Source organism: Colletotrichum chrysophilum (genome assembly GCF_026319265.1).
Source record: "Colletotrichum chrysophilum strain AFK26 chromosome Unknown scaffold_215, whole genome shotgun sequence".
Lineage (NCBI taxonomy): Eukaryota > Fungi > Ascomycota > Sordariomycetes > Glomerellales > Glomerellaceae > Colletotrichum > Colletotrichum chrysophilum.
In genome coordinates this window covers 21,757-32,056 of record NW_026517502.1, presented here as the reverse complement: position 1 = coordinate 32,056, position 10,300 = coordinate 21,757, and the positions used below count along the sequence as shown (strand labels likewise).

The following is a 10,300-nucleotide window of genomic DNA, read 5'->3' as shown; positions in this document are numbered from 1 at the left end:
TGGGAAAAGGCCTCCACTCGAACGCCAGAGAGGCCTCGGTTTTACGTAAATGACAAGCATGAACGTTGTATCGGCCCCCAGCCCCCAACTGGATTGGTGTCTGTGATGGATGGGTTTCGCGGATGAGGGGCCAGAGACGGGCTACACGTTGACTGTCTGACAGCACATGTATTCTTGCCCGTCACTAGGACGGATAGGTTTCAGAAACACGCTCAGGTTCGCATTCAACGCCATAGAGCGTTGAAAGCTTCAATAGAGTGGACCTTCCAGACGTTATTAACTTTCAGACCCTTACAGGTATATCCCTGCTAAATTTACGAAATGAGACACCTCTAGCGATCTCAAGCAATCACCTGCCACCACTGCCCCAAACTAGCAGCATTGCTTTCTTGATCCAGCGCCAACGACCCATCTGCCTGGATAGGGGCCGTCTTCACAGAGCTTATCTGCTCCAATAGCGTGCGCACCAGACCTTCCATGTTTCTGTTGATAGCGTTCCACGCTTCTTTCCGCCCAGGCCCTTCGTTAGGACTATGGCATTATTGATTGCGTTCCATCCTCACTAACTAAGTGGTACCATCCATCACCGCTGTGAACGCTTTGCATCTGTCGTCTTCGCACAGTTCTTTATATCCACAGTTGTCTCTTTCAGGTGCATCAACCCCATCATTCATCTCGCAATGAGGCTCTGTAGCGTCGCCGAGCAAGGAGGCACTAGTCAGTGATCTGTCGGGCGTGTAGTGCACGACCGCAAGAGAGCTGGACCTAGGTGGGCAAGCGACCACAATCTCCTCAATCGCATTGCTGTCATCTGCTAGCAGATATCAGCAAGTTTCACGCTGTTGCTTAGCTTTAAGATACGCACCGGTTAGCATGTTTCTAGGTGCGTTATGACGCTTAGCGGACTTCAACACCTGGTACCCCTCATCCAAAGCTCTCTTGAATCTCTCGTTGTTCAGCTCCGCTTTGTCCTTGTCGCAGCCTGTGACTCGAACGCCAAAAGCCTCAATGACGGCTGGGAGGGCAGCTGAGGGTCTGTTGTGAGCGTAGCCCTTCAGGTGGGAACCTGCAGCTGTGACCGCTCTGTATAGAAAGTGTATATTGTGTTCGTCGCATTAGAGGATAAACCAATCTTTGCCGTACTGGACTATTCGGTGCTTGTACTTCGCATCTCTGTTGTTGTAAAGCCTGTTGAAGTCGACTGTCTTCTCGATGGATTTCGTAGCCGGAGTTGCGTAGCAAAGTCTTTTGCCTGGCGTCGCGGGCGCGTCTTCGACCGGTCTCTTCGCTGGAGATGCTGGGATGGATGCAGGTGACGCTGGATGATACGGAGTTTGTTTTTCGTGAATCGACGCCAAGTCATCAGCATGGCCTGCGGCATCTCCACACAAGTCAAAGGAACATTTCGCTGAAGGAGATATTACAGGCGACGCGCTGTTCGAGGAAGTCGGATGTCCCCCGCATACGAAGTCAAGCTGCGACGTCAGCATTGCCCACAACGTCGCGATGATGTTGCTTACCATGTTTTGAGTGTTTGGAAAGGCTGAAACCTTGCGCCTGTGCTGGACAGCCGCCTCGTAGGCCTCCTCGATCTCTGTCTGGTGTTCACAAGCAGCATCTTCCTCCTGTCGACACGCCTTCATCTGCTGCTGTAGCTGTATCATTCGCTCTCGAATCGCTTTAATTCTTGTCTGGAATGCTATGGTCTCTGCGTCCAAATCTCTCTTCGCTGCGGTTTCCCGCTCTTCTGCACTGCGGCGGATATCATTCAGCTCACGGCCGAAACGCTCCACCGCAGCATAGATGTCGTAGGAGAACATCGTCGTCAAAATGTGTAACAAGTACTGCTCTATTTTGCGGATATGGTGGAAGACACAAGCAGAGCAAACATTTTGCAGACGAAGTAGACGGGACGAACGCGGGGAAGGAAATGCACTCCCAGTGCAGAGACTTTTGACAACACGTAGAAAGACGCAAGATACGTTGCGCCTGTGGTTCCCTGAAGGCTCAACGGATCAAGCGCCGGGGAAGCTGAGCTTTGCTTCCAATTGGTTCATGAAAGCTGGGGTTGCAACAGCGCCAACATCGAGACGTATTTAGGATGAGTTGCCTGATCTGCGCGCAACATCGCTCATAGTTCGTTATCGCCAATCCTTGCGAAAGTGCTTTGGGTGTGGATGAGTGGAATATTCAGAACGCTAGTGTTGGAGCCGGGGTAACATCTCTTTGCTTAAAACTTTTTGGAGCTTTCGTGTTGGAACCGGGTGACGATCATTTTGCGGACCTGGTTTTCTTTTCGCGGCGCTAGTGTTGGAGCTGTGATAGTGTTAGTGCCAAAGCTTGCTGTGACCAATGACCAGACTGTCGGGACAGCTCTCATCTTAAATGGCAATCATGTCCACTGAGAGATCCAAATCTGGGTGGAGACGTACCCCGTCGGCCTTCGGACTTCGCCTCGCCAGTATTTCCGTTTGTTGGTCTTCCCTTTGACCGACGCCTGTCTTTCCAAGGCTTGGATTTGTCAGTCGTTTGTCAACGATGATGGATTACATCTTGTCCTTGTATGAAGCATTGAGAGTGGTCTAGATACGAGGCGTAGAGGCGGGGTCGTGCATGCGATGCGTTGCATCATCCTGATAACCGGGTAGGAGGTCTTTTTCTACGGCAGAAATCCAGGGAACCATGCTGTCGTCACAGGGCTGCAGCGTCGTCAGGTCATTGCCCCGTCGATCGTTGCCTATCAACTTCATGGCTTCATGCATTGCATCTCGGACCTGCTTGAAGTGAATCTCTCAGCGTACAGTAGCATGGGACAATAGCCTAGAGTCGCGTCGCGGGCGATTCTCTTGTTCACAGCTGTACACATTGCTCTTACTTCGGACTTGGTGAAATGCGACAACAGAGCTGGGCAACCCTTGCGGTCTTAGGTTGATGGTGGATGACAGCAAGGTCCTGGGCAGGTTGGTAGGGGCGAGGTAGAGCAGATTGCGGGGCACAATCTCCCTGTCGCGTCAGGCTCTTCCCTACTAGCAAACGCGCTGGACTAGGTGGTCGTAGTGACAGTTTGCGCACGTAAGGACTGATCGTAGGCGAGAGATACAGCGGGTCGTTGGCACCCGCCTTTTTAGAGTTCACGTCGAGGCACATGAATCCTGGTAATTCAACGCGCAGACGTGGACCTCGTGAGGGTCCCTCCGAGCTGCGAGTCAGTGGGAGGAGCTGAGGCACAATGTACAGCCAGGTACAGAAAGGAGAAAAGACCAAGGGACCTTAGAGCCATACCTAGAGAGGTACTCAGAATCGGTGGGAGAAGCATTCACCTCTGCTGTCACTCCCACATCCCGAACATGTCGACGATCTCGGACTGTACAGAAGCCCCTCAAGAGATGTTAACCCTGTCCAAAGGCGGCCGTCAACTTCCTTCAGTCGACGCTATCACCGCTGCTTGAGACGCCCCAGTCCTGCCAAAGCGCATCTTCAGGAATCTGTCCCACGACATAGATGTCAGCACACGCAGTCTGCCGCTGGCAATGGCTCATGCCAGGTTCTTAATATGCTGTGTAGACAACATCCCCTCTTCGATGAGATCGGATCCGCATCTACATATCGTGGAAATATTACTTTGTGGCGCATCCAGGGCACCCTGGAGATTGACAACCTGATTTCTTGCGACGCTAGCGTATCGCGTCACTATGGCATGTAGCTAGCTAAGCGTGCTTTCTAGAGCTGTGAACTCTCTCACCAGCACACTCAACAGGGCGAAGTTAAGCCGACAAAAACGGTATTTCTCCACATCGGTTTGCACACAGGATAGCTTCAGTTTCAAGCAGCACAGTCAACTTTTACGCGTTTAAGAAACTCGACACTTATACTGTCATGATGGGCGACATGGAACACTACTTGGACACGTACCCACCAATCTGCTGGAATGAAGCATCACAAGCGGCAACCAAGCGGCTGCCCGATTCACAACGATTTGTAGTTTTATTTCTGTGTGTATGACTTTGCAATCCAAAGCGTCCCAGGCCCAGAACGCCTCGCATTACGACCCTTGTTGCTATTACCGACCGTCAGGAAGCTGGGAACTCGACCACTGACGTAGGCAAGCTGTCGCATGTGCGCTAGCACCTGAGGTTTGCTTTGGACTCAACCCAGTGTTTGGCCACATTGTGCTGGACGGCATCGCTGGAACCACTCGCGGACATCGACCTCACTTCTTTTGTGCAGGATAGCGGAGAAACTAGACGCTCGTGCTGGTGGGCACGTTTGGTAACAATCTCTTTGTTCTGTAAAGCCATTCAGCTACATCGTCGTGGAAACGGCTGTGCCTTACTCACTGTCTGTGGTTGCGATCCCTCGATCTTATCATCTGTAGGGCCTCCAAGCTCATCTTACAACTGTAGTGCTGGTTGAAGTCACGCGTGATGAGGTACCACATGCCATGCCCTTTGGCATGACTATGTCGATCAACCAGGTAGCGAAGATACCCTTCCTGGTTTGGGCGGGCATTTGGCGGCGCTGGCGGCTGGCGAGAGCGTAATGCGGTCTGGTGTGCGAAGTCCGCAGCACAGCCTATGTCGTTCGAACTGCTGTCGTCGCCGCAGCCGTTTCTCCCATCTGAACGCGGCAACGTTGCCGAGAGCGGTCCCGGGGATTGGAGGGCGTTGAAATGGCGGCCCGCGTCAGATGCAGATGGTGGAGGTGACGGTCGGGTTTGTGTCGAACCGTGGCCAGGAGCATGCTGCGCATCGCTAGTGTTGTCGTCCTGACTAGCAAGGTTTACTTCAGCCCCTCCATTCTGACGATAGAGTATGGCATCGTGTTCTGCCAATTTCTGTCCTACTCTTGGTGCGGGTTCTTCGGAACCATGTCTGCACTCTGCAACCAGCAATGAGATGCCGGCGGCGGACGCCGGTATAGACCTCAACTGAATTTCGCGCGAGCCTGGATGTCGTCGTGAGCCAGTTTGTAGGATACAGGCGACGTTCGCCACTTCGTCGTGAGGACTGGCAATGTCGTCTAGTGTCGAGGTAGGCTTTGACGAGGTGATGGTCTTCTTGCTCATATCTGAGAGCGAGGTACAGCCTTTCGAATAAGCAATACTTGCACTATTGCTGTCGCTATCGTCTCCAGAGTTGTCGTCTGAGCTTTCATTATTATTAACTATTTCTAAGCTTGGCAGCCTAATAGTTGACTTCAATACGTGGAGCTTGCTGTTTCCTGTGGTTGATGCGTTATGTGGAAGCCTCATGGCATAATCTCTGACAAACCTAAGGAACAACTGAAGCATGTCCAAACCCCCTTAACTGCCGGACAGTTCAACGCTACTCCCAATAAGAGCCTGGACGGTATCACTCATCCGCAGCATATGTTCTGCAGAAAAACCACAGGCGTGACATGTGGTTGAGGATGGATCTGCTGTGGTGGCGACGGGAGAGAGGGGACCTTGTCCGGACCTTTGGGGAGTAGGCTCCCCTGAAGAGGTGTTAAGGCGAGGTGAAGCAACTTCTAGTGTAGTTAGCGATCGTCTCCATAGTCTTCCCGCCTGCTTTCCTCTTATCAAAGTGTGGTTCACCTCTAGCGCAGGTAGTGCATCAACACGTAGGTGGTCATTATCACAGTTCATAGAGATAGCTGCGTGAGACTATGCCTGTGATCTAGAGGAGCGCTGAAGCTGTCTGTCGCTTTATGTTATGAGGCCTCTCTTGTCTAGCTTATCTTTCAAGACTCAAGATGGTAGTGCGCGTAAAGTCCTCGCTGGAAGAGCCTGCGATACTGTCTCCATGTCGGCATCTCGTGACTTTCGTCGTTTAGGCAAGCGGCGATTATAGCTCTCGCAGCTGTCTTCAATTGCCTCACAACCTCGCTTCCTCCAGCTAGTGATAGTATCACCGCCTTCCTGTGAGACAGCAGCATGATCTGAGGATGGAGTAGGAAGCGAGAAAAGGTTTGTTTGAGGCTCTTCTACCACATCCAAGGAAGCAGCGGCAGCGTTAATGGAGAGACTAGTAATAGGGCTTGATGCGTATAACGGACTCCCCGTGGAGTCGGGCGCCCCGGAGGTGCTTGCAGTCAGGATGTGTGATGTGGTGATCCCCGATAAATCTGGACTTATAAGGTTAACCGCTAACTGCTCAGAACAGCTCTCACTCTCAGTGCTGTTATCGTAAGAGCTAGTGTAACCATCTTTGGCTGAGCTGTTATTATCGCAGCTTTCCCCGGTGTCGCTGGTCTTGCTCCTCTCTTTTGATCCAGCAATATCTGTGCATGTTTGTTTCAGTCTTAATATCTCTAGTTTGCGGTTTTAGTCACTCATATGCGTTCATGTCGCTAAGACAACTTGTTAGTTGCTCGGTTGAACGTCTGACCAGGTCAAGAGCCAGGGGCTGTTCGCTTCGTGAAGAGGCAATTGCCACTTCTTGCGAATTCGGTTCTGTCGGAGGCTGGGCTAGTTCAGGTGTGCAAGTTAACCAGGATACCGGAGACTTGATCTCATCTGGCAAGCTGGGTTTCGTATTTTCCGCTGTAACACTACCAATCTTGGAGATCGGAGCAAAAGGCTCGGTTGTGTGTGCAATGTCACCCAGAGCATCGTTGTTATATAACTCAGCTGTGTTGAAGGCCTCAATAAAGTTGAATCCGAAGTCGTCAATACCAGCAAAAGAGTCACCAAGACCACCTGCTTATTATCAGTTAATGCTTATTAGGAAGTGATGTAGGTGTACCTGATGTGAAGCTTGAAGCCTGAGTCTCTGTCAAAATGAGAGCGCCAACATCTTGCTCGAGTTGCGTTGCAAGTACTGTTGACAAGTTTGTTGATATTTGCTGATGCTTTGGCTGCTCCTCAAGCTGGCATTAACGTTTCTGTCGTTTGCGCTCCCTCTGTTTACGCTCCTTTTCTTAGTAGAGCTTTATAAGGGTTTGCACGTCATACGTTTTTCTGAAGTTGGGGTGAGCCATCCTCAGCAAACGAGAAACAATGAGGTAAAGTATAAGCAGTGTGGAATCAGTCAGCTGCCGTAATAGGGGTAGAAGAAGGGCTTTATATAGGTTTTCTTTCAAGCCGAAGGCCCTATCTGTAGATACAACAGTCGGGTCAAACCGCCCCTTCACTAAACCAGAACGGGGCTTATAGCTCCTACATCCGCGGTGAAAGCCAAACATAACATCGCCAGGCCCCTCGCTTCATGGCAACGCTTCTGCCCTGTTGTGTCATTTTCTCTGCGCCTCAGAGGTGCCCCTGACGCGCTGGCGGCGTTTTCCCCCTCTTCCGAAATACGCCAATGATTGATCATGGACGCAGCAGTTTGCAGCCCTGAGCCCTTGGCCACGTCCAACAAGCCATGTCACCATCTTCAGAGCAAACCAGGCCCGATCCAAGCGGCATGAATCATAGTTGGCGGAGCAAGACAGGCACCCATCCATCGATGCAAATGCTTGGACTTGTGGTTGCAAGTTGCAACGAGGGAGGCCAGTCTGGCTGAACCCAACCCTCTATCGAGCTCGGCCAGCCTGTCAGCTGGCGCAACGATCGCCCCCTTGACATGGGGGAGAGAGGTTATATGCTGCTTCTCCTGGGACGTGTGCTGTGATTCTCTAGGGCTAAGAGCATGATCCGTTAGGAATACTACCTCGGAAGCCGTACAACAGTCTCAAGCTGTTGGGATGAGGCAGCTTTTGTAGCGGAGCTATTGATCGTCTTGGGAATATTGCGCTGGCACTTTGAGCTGTGCTTGAGCTTCCTGGCAACCTCCGTCTCGTATATGCAAGGTGATCTATCTTAGCACCCCTTTGTCGGAGGCAGAACAGGCAGACTTGAACGGCATGATCGAGATGAGAATTGCCTCTTCAGGCAATTTTGTGGTCTAGAAAGCCACCGAGAAGCAGGCTATCTCAAGGATACATGGCCTGGCTGGCGTGCTTCATATGAGGCTGTTATCGTCGGTGGCACTTCGCTAGGGGTAGGTGAGCAGGATACCCGGGCTACAGTTGAGAAGTGAAGTACCCAACAAGGGAATTCTGTTGGCACATGCCACCCTGGCCCCTGACAAATGTGTCTCTGAAGCCTAGAGGGGCCTCAGCGAGGCGGAGTTTGTCCTTTCTCGACCAGCAGCCTGGCCGGATGCCAATCTCTGCGACATGTGGTGTTTCTCACCCTCTTTGCCAACTCTCAACCGCTAATGAGGTTGAAGGCTTGGAAATTACTAAAGACGGCAATTCCCCAACCAAGCCCTGCCTCCCTTCGCCCGAGGATAGACTGTCAGGGACATCACCACGGGCGCTCATCGTGATGCCTGATACAGCACCTCGAACCACCGCTGCGTGGTTGCATGACCATAGCGCATCCCACGACCCCCGCTGAGTTGTCAAATTACCAGAAGAGGTAATTTTGGGCTTGAGGGAAGGCCTGGCACCCACGACGTCACTCCTGGGCGGCTGTAACGGTGCAATTGCGAGAACTGAGTTGGTTCGTCGGACCAGCGTTGGCCTGTTGTATGGTCCCATACCTCATCCAATGTTCCCCCCTGAGTCCTCAAGTTACCAGAAGAAGCAATTTTGGGTCGGATGGTAAGGCGAGGTAAGCGTGGATGGTAATGGGAACCTTCGAGAATGGGCGACGGGCCTGCTAGGCGTTCCCTCGGGTACTTGGAGATTGTCGACATTGACAATGAATGGAAACGACAAGCGCAAGGTAGCAGACGAACGTAGACCAGATTACTGTAAACGGCAATACACTGCTGAGGAAATTAGCCACACTGTTCCAGCAGGAGAACACCGGAGCCTTTTGTGCAGGACACGCTGCACCTGGCTTCGGCATAACGGGTGGAGGTAGCGGAAAAGAGATACCTCGACCATCCAAGCACCGGCATCAACTGGTGTTGAGAAAGGCTGTGGTTTATCGCGTGGTTTATTATCGCAAGTGAGAGTTGAATGGATGTTAACGAAGGGCGAACGTTGTAGTAGAATGTGGATGTGGCTAAGGCGGTCGGAAGGAACATGAAGGTGGCGCAGGGCCAAGCTGCGAGAGGAAAAGATACAAAGGGAACTTCGAGGCACATAGGCGCGTTGGGCAGGGTAGGCGCTCATTTAAGGGACGGCAAAAACGGCGAGGGATGGCGTGGCCGAGAATTACCCGATGTGGCAGGTGCCGAAGATGGCATGTCAGGACCGCCATTTCCGAAGGCAGGCAAGCCGTCTCATGTTCTACGGCTGTCTGACTTCTGAAATAGCAGTGGCATGTATCGCATTCGAAATGGGGCGCCTGGTGGAACTTGGCAGCAACATGCTGATCCCGGGATCTCCACGTTGGCTAAGTTTGCCAGCAGGTGCCACAGGCGAACGACACATTATGAGATGGAAGAAAGTTGGGTGGTATGCATGGACGCAGAGAAGAAAGTGCTACATAGAAGTGGTTGTAATTCACGGAAGGCTGCCTTTTCAACGTTTAATGCGTCCGCCGACCACTGACCGCATGTCTGCGCAACGATCAGGTGTCATTTACGTGACGCAGATATCCCTGGACTTTGCATTGCGGCCCTGTGTGCGGCCTCCTGCATTCGTGGCGTCTGGCTCAGAAAGGCTGCTGATAGACTCAGTGAAAGGTTGAAAATGAGAAGCATTCCAATAAAGTGCATACTGTAGAGTACATGGAAAGCACTAGGTAGTTTGATGCTGTAAAAAGAAAGAGCAACGTGTGGGTGGCATGGATAGTTACAGGCAACCATAGCACGTAGGAACGGCTTCGCGCGATTCATATCAAAACACCCACCCCCGGTCTCACACTGCAACTGGGGATTTAGTGTCTTCCGCAGCACTACAGCCAGATTGTGCCGCGCGACTCGGCGGCGAGTTAGGGATCTGTTGACGTGGGGTTTCCAGGAAACGCATGCAGCATGGTACAGCAAGTGAGCCCGTCTTGGAGGGTTAGCATCACTTGTCGCTCGTCAGCAGCTTAGCGTTCCCTTGATGACCTTGGGACGCACTTGCCGACTTAGTTCATTAGAAGGCAGCCGTCTTCGAAGTCGTATCTGCAGTAGCAGCCCCCTTCGCGGCTGGTATTGGACGCTTGGTGTACTGCTGCTAACATTACTAGTGATGAGACAAGACGCAAAAGTCGTATGATTCTGCATCTGGTCGGTCATCGATTCAAGCATGCCAAGCTGGCAAGTTACAGCCACAAGACTAGCAGCGATTTTTTAACGTGCACGCAGATCGGCGAATGTGAGGCGAGCGAGTGCAGTCTCGTATCGTACGAGTGTGCCGTTAAAACCCATATCCCGCATAGGCTGGCTGGTCCGTA

General features: G+C 52.0%; 1 protein-coding gene across 1 annotated transcript; it reads right to left on the bottom strand.

Annotated features, from left to right (window-relative positions):
• Positions 1 to 824: 824 nt before the first annotated feature.
• Positions 825 to 1,820, bottom strand: COL26b_013258 (uncharacterized protein; the record flags this gene model as incomplete). The annotated part of the gene is made up of 4 exons (XM_053185879.1): positions 825 to 1,083; positions 1,144 to 1,283; positions 1,467 to 1,475; positions 1,521 to 1,820. The coding sequence occupies 4 exons, from the start codon at positions 1,818 to 1,820 to the stop codon at positions 825 to 827; spliced, it is 708 nt and encodes a 235-aa protein (XP_053030171.1).
• Positions 1,821 to 10,300: the final 8,480 nt, after the last annotated feature.